Below are 20,385 nucleotides of genomic sequence, written 5' to 3'. Positions count from 1 at the left end.
GTAGCTGGTACAACAAGGCACACAGACACCAGCCACTGTAGCTGGTACAACAGGGCACACAGACACCAGCCACTGTAGCTGGTACAACAGGGCACACAGACACCAGCCACTGTATTGGTACAACAGGGTACACAGACACCAGTCACTGTAGCTGGTACAACAGGGCACACAGACACCAGCCACTGTATTGGTACAACAGGGTACACAGACACCAGCCACTGTAGCTGGTATAACAGGGTACATAGACACCAGCCACTGTAGCTGGTACAACAGGGCACACAGACACCAGCCACTGTATTGGTACAACAGGGTACACAGACACCAGTCACTGTAGCTGGTACAACAGGGCACACAGACACCAGCCACTGTATTGGTACAACAGGGTACACAGACACCAGCCACTGTAGCTGGTATAACAGGGTACATAGACACCAGCCACTGTAGCTGGTACAACGGGGTACACCAGACACTGTAGCTGGTACAACGGGGTACACCAGACACTGTAGCTGGTACAACGGGGCACACAGACACCAGCCACTGTAGCTGGTATAACAGGGTACATAGACACCAGCCACTGTAGCTGGTACAACGGGGTACACAGGCACTGTAGCTGGTACAACGGGGTACACAGACACCAGCCACTGTAGCTGGTACAACAGGGCACACAGACACCAGCCACTGTAGCTGGTACAACAGGGCACACAGACACCAGCCACTGTAGCTGGTACAACAGGGCACACAGACACCAGCCACTGTAGCTGGTACAACAGGGCACACAGACACCAGCCACTGTAGCTGGTACAACAGGGCACACAGACACCAGCCACTGTAGCTGGTACAACAGGGCACACAGACACCAGCCACTGTAGCTGGTACAACAGGGCACACAGACACCAGCCACTGTAGCTGGTACAACAGGGCACACAGACACCAGCCACTGTAGCTGGTACAACAGGGCACACAGACACCAGCCACTGTAGCTGGTACAACAGGGCACACAGACACCAGCCACTGTAGCTGGTATAACAGGGTACATAGACACCAGCCACTGTAGCTGGTACAACGGGGTACACCAGACACTGTAGCTGGTACAACGGGGTACACAGACACCAGCCACTGTAGCTGGTACAACAGGGCACACAGACACCAGCCACTGTAGCTGGTACAACAGGGCACACAGACACCAGCCACTGTAGCTGGTACAACAGGGCACACAGACACCAGCCACTGTAGCTGGTATAACAGGGTACATAGACACCAGCCACTGTAGCTGGTACAATGGGGTACACCAGACACTGTAGCTGGTACAACGGGGTACACCAGACACTGTAGCTGGTACAACGGGGTACACAGACACTGTAGCTGGTACAACGGGGTACACAGACACCAGCCACTGTAGCTGGTACAACAGGGCACACAGACACCAGCCACTGTAGCTGGTACAACAGGGCACACAGACACCAGCCACTGTAGCTGGTACAACAGGGCACACAGACACCAGCCACTGTAGCTGGTACAACAGGGCACACAGACACCAGCCACTGTAGCTGGTACAACAGGGTACACAGACACCAGCCACTGTAGCTGGTATAACAGGGTACATAGACACCAGCCACTGTAGCTGGTACAACGGGGTACACAGACACTGTAGCTGGTACAACAGGGTACACAGGCACTGTAGCTGGTACAACGGGGTACACAGACACCAGCCACTGTAGCTGGTACAACAGGGCACACAGACACCAGCCACTGTAGCTGGTACAACAGGGCACACAGACACCAGCCACTGTAGCTGGTACAACAGGGCACACAGACACCAGCCACTGTAGCTGGTACAACAGGGTACACAGACACCAGCCACTGTAGCTGGTATAACAGGGTACATAGACACCAGCCACTGTAGCTGGTACAACGGGGTACACAGGCACTGTAGCTGGTACAACGGGGTACACAGACACCAGCCACTGTAGCTGGTACAACAAGGCACACAGACACCAGCCACTGTAGCTGGTACAACAGGGCACACAGACACCAGCCACTGTAGCTGGTATAACAGGGTACATAGACACCAGCCACTGTAGCTGGTACAACGGGGTACACAGGCACTGTAGCTGGTACAACAGGGCACACAGACACCAGCCACTGTAGCTGGTACAACAGGGCACACAGACACCAGCCACTGTAGCTGGTACAACAGGGCACACAGACACCAGCCACTGTAGCTGGTATAACAGGGTACATAGACACCAGCCACACTGTAGCTGGTACAACGGGGTACACCAGACACTGTAGCTGGTACAACGGGGTACACAGACACTGTAGCTGGTACAACGGGGTACACAGACACTGTAGCTGGTACAACAGGGCACACAGACACCAGCCACTGTAGCTGGTACAACAGGGCACACAGACACCAGCCACTGTAGCTGGTACAACAGGGCACACAGACACCAGCCACTGTAGCTGGTACAACAGGGCACACAGACACCAGCCACTGTAGCTGGTACAACAGGGCACACAGACACCAGCCACTGTAGCTGGTACAACAGGGTACACAGACACCAGCCACTGTAGCTGGTATAACAGGGTACATAGACACCAGCCACTGTAGCTGGTACAACGGGGTACACAGACACTGTAGCTGGTACAACAGGGCACACAGACACCAGCCACTGTAGCTGGTACAACAGGGCACACAGACACCAGCCACTGTAGCTGGTACAACAGGGCACACAGACACCAGCCACTGTATTGGTACAACAGGGCAGACACCAGCCACTGTAGCTGGTACAACAGACACCAGCCACTGTAGCTGGTATAACAGGGTACACCAGACACTGTAGCTGGTACAACGGGGTACACCAGACACTGTAGCTGGTACAACGGGGTACACAGACACCAGCCACTGTAGCTGGTACAACAGGGCACACAGACACCAGCCACTGTAGCTGGTACAACAGGGCACACAGACACCAGACACTGTAGCTGGTACAACAGGGCACACAGACACCAGACACTGTAGCTGGGACAACAGGGCACACAGACACCAGACATAACTGGGTAATAGCTCATTTATAAATACCATCGGTAAGACCGAGGGCTCTCTCACCTTCGAACTTACGGTCCATCAGAGTCAGATAGATAGCAGGCCAAAAGCCGTCTCCGGGGACACCGTTCATCTGTCACCCCTCTAAATGACCTCTATCACAACTCAGGAACTGACCCTTACCCATCCCAGCACACTATTGTAAATCAACTGCAGGTACATTCCATGTTTCAAATGAAAATCCTCTCTCTCCACTAGTGAATGAAATCAGTCACATGTTAACATGAGTAGAGTGAAGCTCTGTTGTTACTGAGGGGTGGATAGATAGGCTTCTTACTGAGCTCTCATTGACTGAGATGTTGCCATGGCTACCCGGGTTGACAGTGGGACTCACCATCGGCGGTTTCCATGATGCTGGAGTGGTTGTACCCCCTGGGGACCACCTTCACCGACGCCACCGGGGGTCTGTCTCTGTCCGCATGCAGCGAGTGTTCCAATAGGCCAGTCACGTCTGGGGGGGCGGAGTGGTTATCTGTGTGGAGGTCAGAAGTCAAAGGCTGCTGGGACTAGTTAGGGTCAAACACTTTCATGTGATTTAATTCTAAGGCCTATTATGGGATTACATTCAGTCATTCAACACTTTAGTGCGCTCCTAAACACTATAGACCTGACAGGACTGGACTAGCTGAGAACTTAATATTTAGAACTTCACAGTCAAATCTATAATTTCTCTCAAGGGTATTATTGAGTGTTGATAGATGGCATCTAACCTCTTCATGGTGAGGAACGGCAAAAACTGAAGCCTGTGTTCTAGACTAGATGGAACAGGATTAACTGAAGCCTGTATTCTAGACTAGATGGAACAGGATTAACTGAAGCCTGTATTCTAGACTAGATGGAACAGGATTAACTGAAGCCAGTATTCTAGACTAGATGGAACAGGATTAACTGAAGCCAGTATTCTAGACTAGATGGAACAGGATTAACTGAAGCCAGTATTCTAGACTAGATGGAACAGGATTAACTGAAGCCAGTATTCTAGACTAGATGGAACAGGATTAACTGAAGCCAGTATTCTAGACTAGATGGAACAGGATTAACTGAAGCCAGTATTCTAGACTAGATGGAACAGGATTAACTGAAGCCAGTATTCTAGACTAGATGGAACAGGATTAACTGAAGCCAGTATTCTAGACTAGATGGAACAGGATTAACTGAAGCCAGTATTCTAGACTAGATGGAACAGGATTAACTGAAGCCAGAGTTCTGGACTAGATGGAACAGGATTAACTGAAGCCAGTGTACTAGACTCGATGGTCTAGTCTGACCATTTATTTTAAGGATTACCTCATTGGCAAGGTGGGCAGGTTTAGGCAGGAAATGCCAACAAACAGCGAGTCATCGTATTTATATATATTTTTAAACAAATTAAAGAAAAGCATTGGAAGTTATCGTTTTGTAAAGTTAGTGTGGGAGAGGTGAACAAATGATTGTCATCGATCAATAATGACAAATCTCCTGGCATTGACAACTTAGATGGAAAGCTGCTGAGGATGGTGGCTGACTCTATAGCCACTCCTATCTGTCATATCTTTAATCTGAGTCTAGAGGAAAGTCTTTGTCCTCATCCCTGGAGGGAAGCCAAAGTCATTCCGCTAAGAGAGAGGTAAAGCAGCCTTTACTGGTTCTAACAGCAGACCTATCAAATCAAATCAAAATCAAATTTACATCAGCTGATATCTCAAAGTGCTGTACAGAAACCCAGCCTAAAACCCCAAACAGCAAGCAATGCAGGTGTAGATATCAGCTTGCTTCCAGCTCTTAGAAAACTGTTGGAAAAAATGGTGTTCGACCAAATACAATGCTATTTCTCTAAACAAATGAACAGACTTTCAGCATGCTTATAGAGAAGGGCACTCAACATGTACTGCACTGACACAAATGACAGATGATTGGTTGAACGAAATTGATAAATTGATAAGATTGTGGGAGCTGTACTGTTAGATTTCAGTGCAGCCTGTGATATTATTGACCATAATTGGTTGTTGAGAAAACATATGTGTAATGGCTCTTCAACCTCTGCCATATCATGGATTGAGAGATAACTAATAGAATAGGTTTTCTTCAATTTTAGCTTCTCTAATGTTAAACATGTAAAGTGTGGTGTACTGCAGGGCAGCTCTTTAGGCCCTGCGGTCTTTTCTATTTTTACCAATGACCTGCCACTGGCATTAAAAAAAGCAATGTGTCCATGTATGCTGATGATTCAACCATATACGCATCAGCAACCACAGTTAATGATGTCACTGAAACCCAGTTGCAGTCTGTATTGGAATGGGTGCCATCTCCAAAACTGAACATGTCTAAAACTAAGATCATTGCATTTGGTACAAATCAATCCTTAAGTTCTAGACCTCAGCTGAGACTAAATTACTTGGCGTTTCCTTAGATCAGCCTTTCTTAAAGTCGAGGACCTGTTAATGGTGGGTCACGACATGTCTGAGTAAATTTATAATTATTTCGTTCATTAGTGGAATTGATTTGGCCAAGCGCAACTGCGCAACTCTCTGTTCAGTGCACACTCTGCTTAGCAGCGGTGTCTGTGCTCAGTTTGGCAACTGCGCGAGTGGGAGAGATGCCTGTGTGCTTTGCGGTTTACCAGATATTTTTTGGGCAGTTTATTTGAAGATCACTCCGTGACCCACACGCTGCAGCACTGCTGTTCACCAGCAGATGCAGCTGTCAGCCACTGACTTGTCATTCCCACTTGCCATCACTCACAGCTGTCAGCAAACGGACTCAAGCTAGCCACAAGTTCTGACTGAGCTCATACAGCGATCAGTTTCTCTCTTGGTTTCATACACACTGAGAATTAACAAGGAGCGTCCACAATGTCCACAACTCTCTAGAGACAGCAGGAGCGGTAGAGATACTCTGAATGATCGGCTATGAAAAGCCAACTGACATTTACTCCTGAGGTGCTGACCTGTTGCACCCTCGACAACCAATATTATTATTATTTGATCCTGCTGGTCATCTATGAACATTTGAACATCTTGGCCAAGTTCTGTTATAATCTCCACCTGGCACAGCCAGAAGAGGACTGGCCACCCCTCATAGCCTGGTCCCTCTCTACCCGGCACAGCTAGAAGAGGACTGGCCACCCCTCATAGCCTGGTCCCTCTCTAGGTTTCTTCCTCGGTTCTGGCCTTTCTAGGGAGTTTTTCCTAGCCACCTAGACGAGGAAACCCCCACCTTGCTGTTTGGGGTTTCAGGCTGAGATTCTGTACAGCACTTTGTGATATCAGCTGATGTAAGGGCTTTATAAATAAATTTGGTTGATTGAAGTGATTAGTAATCGGTCTCTCAAAACGAACAAACTAAAACGAAACGTCCTGACCAAACATCCACAGCATGACGGTAAACCCAGGAACTTCTTTCAGGAAACGAGTCAGCTAGCAAGGCACTGTTGTCATTTTATAATAGGTGATGATGACACTTGTAAGCAGAAATAATGGAGTACCATTATAATGGAGTACCATCTCTTGGAAAGCTGCCGCAGTCATCCCCCTCTTCAAAGGGGGAGACACCCTGGACCCAAACTGTTACAGACCTATATCCATCCTGCCCTGCCTATCTAAGGTCTTCGAAAGCCAAGTCAACAAACAGGTCACTGACCATCTCGAATCCCACCGTACCCTCTCCGCTGTGCAATCTGGTTTCCGAGCCGGTCACGGGTGCACCTCAGCAACACTCAAGGTACTAAACGATATCATAACCGCCATCGATAAAAGACAGTACTGTGCAGCCGTCTTCATTGACCTTGCCAAGGCTTTCGACTCTGTCAATCACCATATTCTTATCGGCAGACTCAGTAGCCTCGGTTTTTCGGATGACTGCCTTGCCTGGTTCACCAATTACTTTGCAGACAGAGTTCAGTGTGTCAAATCGGAGGGCATGCTGTCCGGTCCTCTGGCAGTCTCTATGGGGGTGCCACAGGGTTCAATTCTCGGGCCGACCCTTTCTCTGTATATATCAATGACGTTGCTCTTGCTGAGGGCGATTCCCTGATCCACCTCTACGCAGACGACACCATTCTATATACTTTCGGCCCGTCATTGGACACTGTGCTATCTAACCTCCAAACAAGCTTCAATGCCATACAACACTCCTTCCGTGGCCTCCAACTGCTCTTAAACGCTAGTAAAACCAAATGCATGCTTTTCAACCGATCGCTGCCTGCACCCGCATGCCCGACTAGCATCACCACCCTGGATGGTTCCGACCTTGAATATGTGGACATCTATAAGTACCTAGGTGTCTGGCTAGACTGCAAACTCTCCTTCCAGACTCATATCAAACATCTCCAATCGAAAATCAAATCAAGAGTCGGCTTTCTATTCCGCAACAAAGCCTCCTTCACTCACGCCGCCAAGCTTACCCTAGTAAAACTGACTATCCTTCCGATCCTCGACTTCGGCGATGTCATCTACAAAATGGCTTCCAACACTCTACTCAGCAAACTGGATGCAGTCTATCACAGTGCCATCCGTTGTCACTAAAGCACCTTATACCACCAACCACTGCGACCTGTATGCTCTGGTCGGCTGGCCCTCGTTACATATTCGTCGCCAGACCCACTGGCTCCAGGTCATCTACAAGTCCATGCTAGGTAAAGCTCCGCCTTATCTCAGCTCACTGGTCACGATGGCAACACCCATCCGTAGCACGCGCTCCAGCAGGTGTATCTCACTGATCATCCCTAAAGCCAACACCTCATTTGGCCGCCTTTCGTTCCAGTACTCTGCTGCCTGTGACTGGAACGAATTGCAAAAATCGCTGAAGTTGGAGACTTTTATCTCCCTCACCAACTTCAAACATCAGCTATCTGAGCAGCTAACCGATCGCTGCTGCTGTACATAGTCTATTGGTAAATAGCCCACCCATTTTCACCTACCTCATCCCCATACTGTTTTTATTTATTTACTTGCTCTTTTGCACACCAATATCTCTACCTGTACATGACCATCTGATCATTTATCACTCCAGTGTTAATCTGCAAAATTGTAATTATTCGCCTACCTCCTCATGCCTTTTGCACACATTGTATATAGACTCCCCTCCTTTGTCTTCTACTGTGTTATTGACTTGTTAATTGTTTATTCCATGTGTAACTCTGTGTTGTCTGCTCACACTGCTATGCTTTATCTTGGCCAGGTCGCAGTTGCAAATGAGAACTTGTTCTCAACTGGCCTACCTGGTTAAATAAAGGTGAAATAATTTTTTTTTTTTTTTTTAAAGTAGTCGATGTGAGTTTCTTTCAAGCAATTCCCTGACACATCTAATAGCTAGCTAGCAAAAGTCAGCCAAAGCAAGGTAACTAGCTACGGATTGTGCAACCCTCAGTAACTGCACATCTCACTGTAGAAATGATCAGGCCTACTGCACATCTCACTGTAGAAATGATCAGGCCTACTGCACATCTCACTGTAGAAATTAATCAGGCCTACTGCACATCTCACTGTAGAAATTAATCAGGCCTACTGCACATCTCACTGTAGAAATTATCAGGCCTACTGCACATCTCACTAGAAATGATCAGGCCTACTGCACATTTTACTGTGGAAATGACCAGGCCTACTGCACATTTTACTAGAACTTACTGTTGAAAACAAGTCAAGGTTGGAACTGTTGCGGTTAAAATACGAGTAATCATTTTTATTATGGAATAAACAAACGGGTTGAAGATTTTGAAGGCAAACACACTCACAGTTCTGGGTAGCTCATCTAAAGCAGGACGTGGTCTCCTGCCTGACTGAGAAAGCAGTAGATGTTCTGGTCCAGTTTGGCACCACACTCCCATGTTAGTCAGCGTTCTCAACTTAAAAAACAAGTACAAAAACAGACTCCATGCTGAGCATGACCTCAGGGTTGCACTGCCAAAACCTAAACCCAGAATAGACATGTTTGCTGAAAATTTCAACCAGCCACAGACCTCTCATCAGGACTGTGTGTGTTTTCTGGTCTACATCTGTGTGATGTGATCAATCAGTTTATTCCAGTTCAGAATAAAAACATATTTATTGTATTTGAACAGCAACAGTTCCAACCTTGACAGATAAGAGTGTTTTTAATGGGGGAAAATAAACACAAATATATATTTATTTGGTTATTTCATCAATTCAAATTTTTATTGGTCACATACACATGGTTAGCAGATAATGCGAGTGTAGTGAAATGCTTGAGCTTCTAGTTCTGACCGTGCAGTAATATCTAACAAGTAATCTAACAATTTAACAACAACTATCTTACACACACACACAAGTGTAAAGGAATGAATAAGAATATGTACATATAAATATATGGATGAGCGATGGCCGAACGGCATATGCAAAAGATGCAGTAGATGGTATAGATTACAGTATATACATATGAGATGAGTAATGTAGGGTATGTAAACATGATAAAGTGGTATTGTTTAAAGTGGCTAGTGATCCATTTATTACATCCAATTCTTAATTATTAAAGTGGCTAGAGATTTGAGTCAGTACGTTGGCAGCCGCCACTCTATGTTCGCAATGGCTGTTTAACAGTTGATGGCCTTGAGATAGAAGCTGTTTTTCAGTCTCTCGGTCCCTGCTTTGACGCACTTGTACTGACCATGCTCACTTGTACTGCACATGCTCTGAGGACGTGGCTGGGGATGCCATCTGGGCCAGCAGCCTTGCGAGGGTTAACACGTTTAAATGTTTTACTCACGTTAGCCACGGAGAAGGAGAGCCCACCTACATCTGTCAGCGGGCTAATTAGTTGCCATAAATAGCAGCATGCCTCAACAGTTTGATAAAACGTGCAAAACACACATGAAAACTTAATTACAATATTGGTGGGAATATGTTCATGATAAAAACAGAACGGAATATAATTGGATAAATTAGAAAAAATATGAGTTGAGATGCAGTCACCATTCGTGTGTGGATCACCATTTCTAAAATGGACAGCTCCAGGTGCTGAAAGTTGAGTAGGCTAATTTACTAAGATGAGCACTAAGAAATAAGAGCTAGTCTAAACTGTTTGACAATTATGTTATCAATATATAGCCATTTCCTACAAATACTGTCACCATGCACTCCTTAAATAAGCCTACCTCCAATCTGCGTCGGACTCAGGTCTCATGTCTGGGGTGGAAAATCTGAACGTACCATGCATGGATTCATAATGAAATCTCATATTGAATTATTTGCAAATAGCAACAGTTTCGTTGCAAACAAGACACACTGGTTTGGAATTGTAGAAATACGGTAAGATTCAAGTATTTTAATAGAGTAGGTAGGACTATCAATAGAGACATTGGTGATTTTACCCACTGTAATCAGATCGAATTGATTATCCCACTAAAGTCATTTAGTAAATGAATTGGGAAGCTAGTAGGTTATTTACGTTCTGGTCCTGCCAACTAGCTCAGGAACACATTGGCTGGAGGTCCAACCTAGCAGCCAATCCCTGTTGTTATCATTCAGCTCATCCAGAAGGATGTGGACATAGTGCAATACTTGAACAACTGAAATTATATTGGTCTCTCACCAGTAGATATGTAGCCTAACAACACGACTGTCAAACTGGACAGATGTCTCACTAGAAGAAACAATGATATGTAGCCTAACAACACGACTGTCAAACTGGACAGATGTCTCACTAGAAGAAACAATGATATGTAGCCTAACAACACGACTGTCAAACTGGACAGATGTCTCACTAGAAGAAACAACGATATGTAGCCTAACAACACGACTGTCAAACTGGACAGATGTCTCACTAGAAGAAACAATGATATGCAGCCTAACAACATGACTGTCAAACTGGACAGATGTCTCACTAGAAGAAACAACGATATGTAGCCAAACAACACGACTGTCAAACTGGACAGATGTCTCACTAGAAGAAACAATGATATGTAGCCAAACAACACGACTGTCAAACTGGACAGATATCTCACTAGAAGAAACAATGATATGTAGCCTAACACGACTGTCAAACTGGACAGATGTCTCACTAGAAGAAACAATGATATGTAGCCAAACAACACGACTGTCAAACTGGACAGATATCTCACTAGAAGAAACAATGATATGTAGCCTAACACGACTGTCAAACTGGACAGATGTCTCACTAGAAGAAACAACAACACGACTGTCAAACTGGACAGATGTGTTTCACTACGTGTGGCTAATTCCAGCTATTATCTATACGTTCCTAGAGGTCTGTACTCAGCAGCCAGCTATTATCTACAGTGGGGCAAAAAAGTATTTAGTCAGCCGCCAATTGTGCAACTTCTCCCACTGAAAAAGATGAGGCCTGTAATTTTCATCATAGGTACACTTCAACTATGACAGACAAAATGGGGGGAAAAAAATCCAGAAAATCACATTGTAGGATTTTTTATGAATTTATTTGCAAATTATGGTGAAAAAAAAGTATTTGGTCACCTACAAACAAGCAAGATTTCTGGCTCTCACAGACCTGTAACTTCTTCTTTAAGAGGCTCCTCTGACCTCCACTCGTTACCTGTATTAATGGCACTTGTTTGAACTTGTTATCAGTATAAAAGACACCTGTCCACAACCTCAAACAGTCACACTCCAAACTCCACTATGGCCAAGACCAAAGAGCTGTCAAAGACCACCAGAAACAAAATTGTAGCCCTGCACCAGGCTGGGAAGACTGAATCTGCAATAGGTAAGCAGCTTGGTTTGAAGAAATCAACTGTAGGAGCAATTATTTGGAAATGGAAGACATACAAGACCACTGATAATCTCCCTCGATCTGGGGCTCCACGCAAGATCTCACCCCGTGGGGTCAAAATGATCACAAAAACGGTGAGCAAAAATCCCGGGACCTAGTGAATGACCTGCAGAGAGCTGGGACCAAAGTAACAAAGCCTACCATCAGTAACACACTATGCCGCCAGGGACTCAAATCCTGCAGTGCCAGACGTGTCCCCCTGCTTAAGCCAGTACATGTCCAGGCCAGTCTGAAGTTTGCTAGAGAGCATTTGGATGATTCAGAAGAAGATTGGGAGAATGTCATATGGTCAGATGAAACCAAAATATAACTTTTTGGTAAAAACTCAACTTGTCGTGTTTGGAGGACAAAGAATGCTGAGTTGAATCCAAAGAACACCATACCTACTGTGAAGCATGGGGGTGGAAACATCATGCTTTGGGGCTGTTTTTCTGCAAAGGGACCAGGACGACTGATCCGTGTAAAGGAAAGAATGAATGGGGCCATGTATCGTGAGATTTTGAGTGAAAACCTCCTTCCATCAGCAAGGGCATTGAAGATGAAACGTGGCTGGGTCTTTCAGCATGACAATGATCCCAAACACACCGCCCGGGCAACGAAGGAGTGGCTTCGTAAGAAGCATTTCAAGGTCCTGGAGTGGCCTAGCCGGTCTCCAGATCTCAACCCCATAGAAAATCTTTGGAGGGAGTTGAAAGTCTGTGTTGCCCAGCAACAGCCCCAAAACATCACTGCTCTAGAGGAGATCTGCATGGAGGAATGGGCCAAAATACCAGCAACAGTGTGTGAAAACCTTGTTAAGACTTACAGAAAACGTTTGACCTCTGTCATTGCCAACAAAGGGTATTTAACAAAGTATTGAGATATTTACTTATTTTCCACCATAATTTGCAAATAAATTCATTCAAATTCTACAATGTGATTTTCTGGATTTTTTTTTCTCATTTCGCCTGTCATAGTTGAAGTGTACCTATGATGAAAATTACAGGCCTCTCATCTTTTTAAGTGGGAGAACTTGCACAATTGGTGGCTGACTAAATACTTTTTTGCCCCACTGTACATGTTCCTAGAGGTCTGTACACATGAACAACAGCTGCACACCAACAACAGCCAGGGCCTAAAATGTTATTTTTGGTACACCAGGCACTGTGGCAGGTAGATTTTAAAAAATCTACCAGACGCTCAGATTTTTTACCAGACAAAATAATTTCCCCCCATAATTACATAAATAAAAAAATATTTCAAAAAACAGATGACCAAGCTTTGTATTAGCAAGAAGTAATGTGGTATATTGATCAATTCATTTCATTTTTTGTGCCTTCAGTCTTTTAACAAAAATATTATAGACAAAATGTTCACCTGCCCCTTTAAGGGTGGGGGGTTACCATGGTAACGAGGCATCGAGTCCTGTCACTTGTCTGTCTCTAGCTGTGTTTCAATACTCATAATAACCGCACTAACCTCACTATTTGCGACGTGAATTGAGTAAATAGTAGGCTTATTGGTCATAGTATGGATATAGTTAGTATGCCAAAAGTTCATAATGTCGTACTACATATGCCAAAATACGAAGTATACAAGCAGTGGAAACTATTTCCATGCTTTCTGGGCCCATAATGCAAATCTTCAGTAAATGGGTGTGGCTTCATAACTTTACAGATTGGAGGAAAATGACTGAAAATATGCAGCCTTAGTCAGACGAGAGCAGATGACATGACAAATGACAAATGTTAAGAAAATGTTGAGCAATATAATAAAGTAATGACTTCTCAAATAAGTTCGGTTTAGACATTACCTAATGAGCGGCCGGCCAATCACCCCCATAACTTAATCATTAGTGGTTCCTCAAAAAAAAAGTAATTAAATGAATCAATGTTATATTCCATCTATCCCACAGTGCATTTGGAAAGTATTCAGACCCCTTGACTTTTTCTATAGTTTATGTTACAGCCTTATTCTAAACATTATTTTTTTTCCTTCGCCATTATGGGGTATTGTATGTAGATTGATTTTTAAAAAAAAAAGTTTTTAGAAACATTTACATAAGTATTCAGACCCTTTACTCAGTACTTTGTTGAAGCACCTTTGTCAGTGATTACAGCCTTGAGTCTTCTTTTGGGTATGACGCTACAAGCTTGGCACACCTGTATTTGGGGAGTTTCTTCCATTATTCTCTGCAGATCGTCTCAAGATCTGTCAGGTTCGATGGGGAGCCTCGCTGCACAGCTATTTTCAGGTCTCTCCAGAGACGTTCATGAGACAAATATCCGCCCATGTCTGTGGCAGAGTAGAGGAAGTACAGGACATTGCTATGGAGTGTTGGTGTCGGACGTGGGAGTAACCCATGTAAGCCCTCGCCAGGGTATCCCGAATACCAAGGCCATAGTCTTCACAGGGACAGGAAATAGAGGAATACATGTGACGGAGGCAGATGGATGCCTTGCCTATGAATTAAGAACATGGGTGATAGACTCATTAGAGAATGATACCACTCCAGTGTAGAGTTTTACAGGGAATCGTGCGTAGTGTGAGAAAGACAGTGGTCTGTGCAGAGTGGAAGGATAAGCTCAACATGGAGGACTCTAGGATGGTGATCATAAGCATCGCTGAAATAGACTTATAATTTCAGACTTTAATAGCCACACAGAGAAGGTTTTACTGATGAGGGAACAACAATTGAGAGGGTTGCCACAGACCCATGTATACAGGAAGCTGTATTCTCAGAGAAAACGCTTGCAGTAGCAGCCCATCTGTTGCCGAGGACGATCAGGAAGCATGTGACACAGAGATATGTAGAACTGGACACTCCCTCAACCCCAATGCTCTCCCCTCATATCAAAGGGCAGATAATCCATTACCTCCCAGAGAACTGGGACCAAGACATGGTTAACAGGGATTTGTAGAGGGATTGTGGAAAAACAACCCTTAGGTCCTAAAACCTGTCACACACAGGGTTTTCACAGGGGGGTGGGGGATGGGAAGGCAGTGGGATGAGAGATGTGATCCAGATCTGAGTAATGGTAATTATTACCCCGCCAGTCCCTACTGTAGCACAACATAACGAGGCAATAGATAAGCTGGTCAGGAAAACATTAGGAGAAGACTGGGAAAATGAGAATCTCACAAACTCAATCATAGATCTAACGGTAAAGCAGGTGATGAAAGCCACTAACCGAGTTAAAGTTGTAACAATACTTACTGCTGTTACCTTGGGAGAAATAACAAGAGAGACTTAAGGTTGTGGGAGGTGCTGTAGGAACAGCATGGTATTGGACTATCCAAATAAGGCCCAAATAAGGTGGATGTTGGAATATGCAGCATGGGCAGTGATGGCAGTTACGGAGGAGTTCTGGTGGCATTGTGAGGATTCCATATAGTAAAAGCTTTGTTGAAACGCATCTATAATGCAGATCTTCCACAAGAGCTGGTGAAATTGATTCAGGCTACGGCTCACAGTGAGGAGGACTTGGCTGAAAAACATCTCGTGATCCTGTAAGCCCTTGATGGAAGACTGAGGAAAAGCATAATGGGGACATTTAGAGCCCTACTTTTTGTGGACCTTAGCAGAAAAGCATATCAGTGGGCATGGGGTTCAGGGGTAGCAGGAGATTGTGTCGGTCGGGTTCCTCAAGCTGTGGTCAGAGATGTTGTTTATAAATGTATCTACATAGATGCTTATGATAATCAGTAGAAAATAGGATTGTTTTAACTTAAGAGTTTATTATTTTCTATTTTCTCTATTAAGTCTGTTTCTATCACTCTCAGTTCTGGAGAAAACCAAAGAAGGTCTACAGCCGGTAGTTGAATGATTGTTTAGTGATATTAAACAATAAGAAATGTTTATGGCTGAATAGGGGGGACTGATGGATTCTGTTCAAATGTAACATGTTTCAAGTTAAACTGTAGTTTGTTTGTATCCTGTTTAGTGAATGATTACTGAGTATTAATGGAATTAAGGTCATGAAACTGTGTGTATCCTGTTTAGTGAATGATTACTGTGAGTATTAATGGAGTTTACGTCATGAAACTGTCTGTATCCTGTTTAGTGAATGATTACTGAGTATTAATGGAATTAAGGTCATGAAACTGTCTGTATCCTGTTTAGTGAATGATTACTGAGTATTAATGGAATTAAGGTCATGAAACTGTGTGTATCCTGTTTAGTGAATGATTACTGTGAGTATTAATGGAGTTTACGTCATGAAACTGTGTGTATCCTAATTTAGAAAGGTTGACCTAATCAGAGAATAGGAAATTGTCTAGCATCAGACAGCAGGGTCAGGCCCAGAAGATGGTCGGGGTGTGATTCTGACATCTGGATAAACGAAGAGAGGAGCATGGACATTCCACAGGGGAAAGGGGGGAAAGTCAGTGGGGTCATAAAATGTATGTATAGCTGGGGAGGTTTGAGGTGTACTGTGAGTATTAAGGGAAGAGTATAACATGTGTTGTGATCTTTCCTAAATGGATGCACTCAGCTGACTATCCTTGGTATTAAACACTTTAAACTTCTCTTGACCTTTTGGTCTCAATTCCTTATTGAAAAGAGGTTATAAAATAATTTTCAGTTTTAACAGAATGATGGAGGCCACTGTGTTCTTGGAGGCCACTGTGTTCTTGGAGGCCACTGTGTTCTTGGAGGCCACTGTGTTCTTGGGGACCTTCAATGCTGCAGAAATATTTTGGTACCTTTCCTCAGATCTGTGCCTCGACACAATCCTGTCTCTGAGCTCTACGGACAATTCCTTCGACCTCATGGTTTGGTTTTTGCTCTGACATGCACTGTCAACTGTGAGACATTATTAAGACAGGTGTGTGCCTTTCCAAATCATGTTCAATCAATTGAATTTACCACAGGTAGACTACAATCAAGTTGTACCAACATCAAGGATGATCATTGGAAACAGGATGCACCTGAGCTCAATTTCAAGTCTCATAGCAAAGGGTCTGAATACTTATGTAAATAAGTTATTTCTGTTCTAAAAAACAGTTTTCACGTTGAAATTATGGGATATTGTGTGTAGATTGATGAGGAAGATAACTATTTAATCCATTTTAGAATATGGCTGTAATATAACAAAATGTGGAAAAAGTCAAAGGGTCTGACTACTTTCCGAATGCTCTGTGTCTACAGTAGTTGGATGTCCTCAGGGTTTTAGGGCCATGCTGTGTGGTGAACAAGCCTAAAAGGACCGAGTCAGAATGAATGGGGTATCTGGGTGTAGTTAGGTGTGGTTAGGTAAAGATGTTTTACCTATCTGGGTGTATGCCATGAGGTCAGCCAGCACGGCGGCGGCAGCGTGGACAGTCCCTCCAGGATGGGATGAGGTGGAGGATGCAGAGGAGGAGGTGGAGGAGCCCTGGATGACTCTGTTAAACCAGTGTTCTATGTTCGGCGCCGGGTGGTTCTGGTACGGCGTGGAGGACACCATCCGGCCCGCACGACGCAGTGAACCCTCGTCTTCTGATGCCGAGGACGTGTCTGTGAGGTCAGAGGTCAAAACAGGCAGGGAGGCAGGTTCACAGCAGACAGAGACAGGAAGTACCACGGTGCGTTCCAAATGGCACCCTATTCCCTACTTGTGAACTGGGCATAGGGTTATTTTATTAATATGCAACCAACTCATGCCTTGGAAGGGTGGAGACTGGAAACTAGGGGACGAGACAGACTCAAGGCTGAAACCCGTAGGGCAGGGATCATCAACTAGATTAAGCCACGGGTCGATTTTTTCTTGAGCGGATGCTCGGGGGCCCGAACATGCTTACAAATCATTTGTAGACTGCAAATTGACCACAAGAAGCCTAAACTGATATAATATTTGACCAAAACATAATCATTTCAAACTTTGCTTACATTTGTATATCAATATAATTTATTTAAAGCCCTTTTTACATCAGCAGTTGCCACAAACTGCTATACAGAAACTCATCCTAAAACACCAATCAGCAAGCAATGCAGATGTAGAAGCATGGTGGCTAGGAAAAACTCCCTAAAAAGGCAGGACCTTGAAAGAAACTAGGCTCTGAGTTGGAGGAAGAAACAGGGGATCACATATATCTATCGATATATTATGCATGGGAAAAATGTATTCGAGATTTCTCAAAAGAAAATCAGTTGGAGCTGAATTCCTGGTGTTTTTAGTCTTATGTCCAACAATAAAAAAATATATAAATGTAGAGGCCATACCGTATAAAAACAAATCACGACAGGACGTTTCGGAATCATTTTATAAATGCCGACAGATAATTTGTTAATTCGGCATGGTGGGATCTTTTTTTGTCTGTACAATTAATTACACGAGAAATGGCAGTGGGAAACACCTTAATGTGCAAAAATGTATATAACAAGTAAACTTGCAGTCACGTGATATGGTGTGTGGTCCTCCCACTACGACTCGGGAAAGCATGCAGTTTATTAGGCTACAGATTCAAAACAGTGGTAAAAGGTATTCCCACACCTTGACTTATTCCACATACAGCCTGAATTCAAAATAGAGTTTGTTTAAATGTATCACCCAACTACACACAATACCCTTTAATGACATGCATGAATCTCATCTTTATAAGTATTCACACCCGAGTCAATACCTTAAAACGTCGATGACGTCAATACCTTAGTGTCGATGACAGCTGTGAGTCTTTCTGAGTAAGTCTAAGAGCTTTGCACACCTGGACAACAATAATTTCCCCATTATTATTTTTGTAATCCATTAAGCACCGTCTAGTTGATTGTTGATCATGTTTACTCATCTACCAATAGGTGCCCTTCTTTGTGAGGCAATGGAAAACCTCCCTGGTATTTTTACAATTTTTGGCAGAGGAAGATCAGCTTTAACAGTGCAGATAGACTGTATCAATGTAATTGTCTTGCAGAGATGCAAAGAAAAGGCCATGTCTCAAACTGGCCAAAATAAATTAAAGATTAAGATGGGCAAAATAACAGACACTAGACAGAGGAACTCTGCCTAGAGGGCCAGCATCCTGGAGTCACCTCTGTTGACGTTGAGACTGGTGTTTTGCGGGTACGATTTAATGAAGCTGTCAGTTGAGGACTTGAGGCATCTGTTTCTCAAACTAGACACTAATGTACGTACTTGTCCTCTTGCTCAGTTGTGCACCGGGGCCTCCCACTTTCTGTTCGGTTCTGTGAGTAGTACACAATGTTGTATGAGATCTTCAGTTTCTTGGCAATGACTCGCATGGAATAGCCTTCATTTCTCAAAACAAGAATAGACTGACGAGTTTCAGAAGGACTGTTTCTGGCCATTTTGAGCCTGTAATCAAACCCACAAATGCTGATGCTCCAGGTACTCAACTAGTCTAAAGAAGGCCAGTTTTATTGCTTCTTTAAGCAGGACAACAGTTTTCAGCTGTGCTAACATAACTGCAAAAAGGGTTTTCTAATGATCAATTAGCCTTTTAAAATGATGAACTTGGATTAGCTAACACAACGTGCCATTAGAACACAGGAGTGATGGTTGCTGATAATGGGCCTCTGTACGCCTATGTAGAAAGTTCATCTGCCATTTCCTGCTACAATAATCATTTACAACATTAACAATGGCTACACTGTATTTCTGATGAATTTGATGTAATTTTAATGGAAAAACAAATGTGCTTTTCTTTCAAAAACAAGGACATTTCTAAGTGACCCCAAACTTTTGAACGGTAGTGGACAGTACCAGTCAAACATTTGGACACACCTACTCATTCTAGGGTTTTTCTTTATTCTTACCATTTTCTACATTGTAGAATAATAGTGTAGACATCAAAACTATGAAATAACACATATGAAATCATGAAGTAACCAAGAAATTGTTTAACAAATCAAAATAGATTTTATATGTGAGATTCTTCAAAGTAGCAACCCTTTGCTAGTTGACAGCTTTGTACACTCCTGGCATTCTCAACCAGCTTCATGAAGTAGTCACCTGGAATCCATTTCAATTAACAGGTGTGCCTTGTTAAAAAGTTGATTTGTGTAATGTGTTACTTAATAGTTTGATGTCTTCACCATTATTCTACAATGTACAATAGTAAAAATAAAGAAAACCCTGGAATGAGTAGGTGTCCACATTTTTGACTGGTACTGTATATACACACAAATACACAACTTTCAAATATATTTTCCTTTATTACTTTCTAACCCTACCACCCCTCCCCTAACTGGAGTAAACTAATGAACAACACCACCTAGGCTTCTACTTCCAGCTTATACAGTTGAAGTCAGAAGTTCACACACTTATGTTGGAGTCATTAAAACTCGTTTTTCAAATGTCTTGTTAACAAACTATAGTTTTGGCAAGTCAGTTAGGACATCTACTTTGTGCATGACACAAAATCATTTTCCAACAATTGTTTACAGACAGATTATTTCACTTATAATTCACTGTATCACAATTCCAGTGGGTCAGAAGTTTACATACACTAAGTTGAATGTGCCTTTAACCAGCTTGGAAAATTCCAGAAAATGATGTAATGGCTTTAGAAGCTTCTGATAGGCTAATTGACATCATGAGTCAATAGGAGGTGTACCTGTG

General features: G+C 43.7%; 1 protein-coding gene across 8 annotated transcripts in view; it reads right to left on the bottom strand.

The window, feature by feature from the left end:
- dip2a (disco-interacting protein 2 homolog A) overlaps window positions 1-20,385 on the bottom strand; it is a 193,353-nt gene that overhangs the window by 104,288 nt on the left and 68,680 nt on the right. For 4 of the 8 annotated variants that reach the window (XM_042306856.1, XM_042306850.1, XM_042306849.1 and 1 more), the window contains exons 5-6: window positions 17,100-17,327; window positions 3,441-3,578 (exon numbers count right to left, since the gene is read on the bottom strand). The exons of 2 other annotated variants lie outside the window; for them this stretch is intronic. In XM_042306856.1, the coding sequence (XP_042162790.1) occupies window positions 3,441-3,578; window positions 17,100-17,327 (366 nt within the window). The remainder of the gene's footprint in view (window positions 1-3,440; window positions 3,579-17,099; window positions 17,328-20,385) is intronic. 2 more of the 8 variants (XM_042306851.1, XM_042306852.1) reach the window with 2 other exon arrangements.

Source organism: Oncorhynchus tshawytscha, linkage group LG26 (assembly GCF_018296145.1).
Source record: "Oncorhynchus tshawytscha isolate Ot180627B linkage group LG26, Otsh_v2.0, whole genome shotgun sequence".
Taxonomy (NCBI): domain Eukaryota; kingdom Metazoa; phylum Chordata; class Actinopteri; order Salmoniformes; family Salmonidae; genus Oncorhynchus; species Oncorhynchus tshawytscha.
Note: the sequence above shows the minus strand (reverse complement) of the source record. Positions and strands in the feature narration are given on the sequence as shown.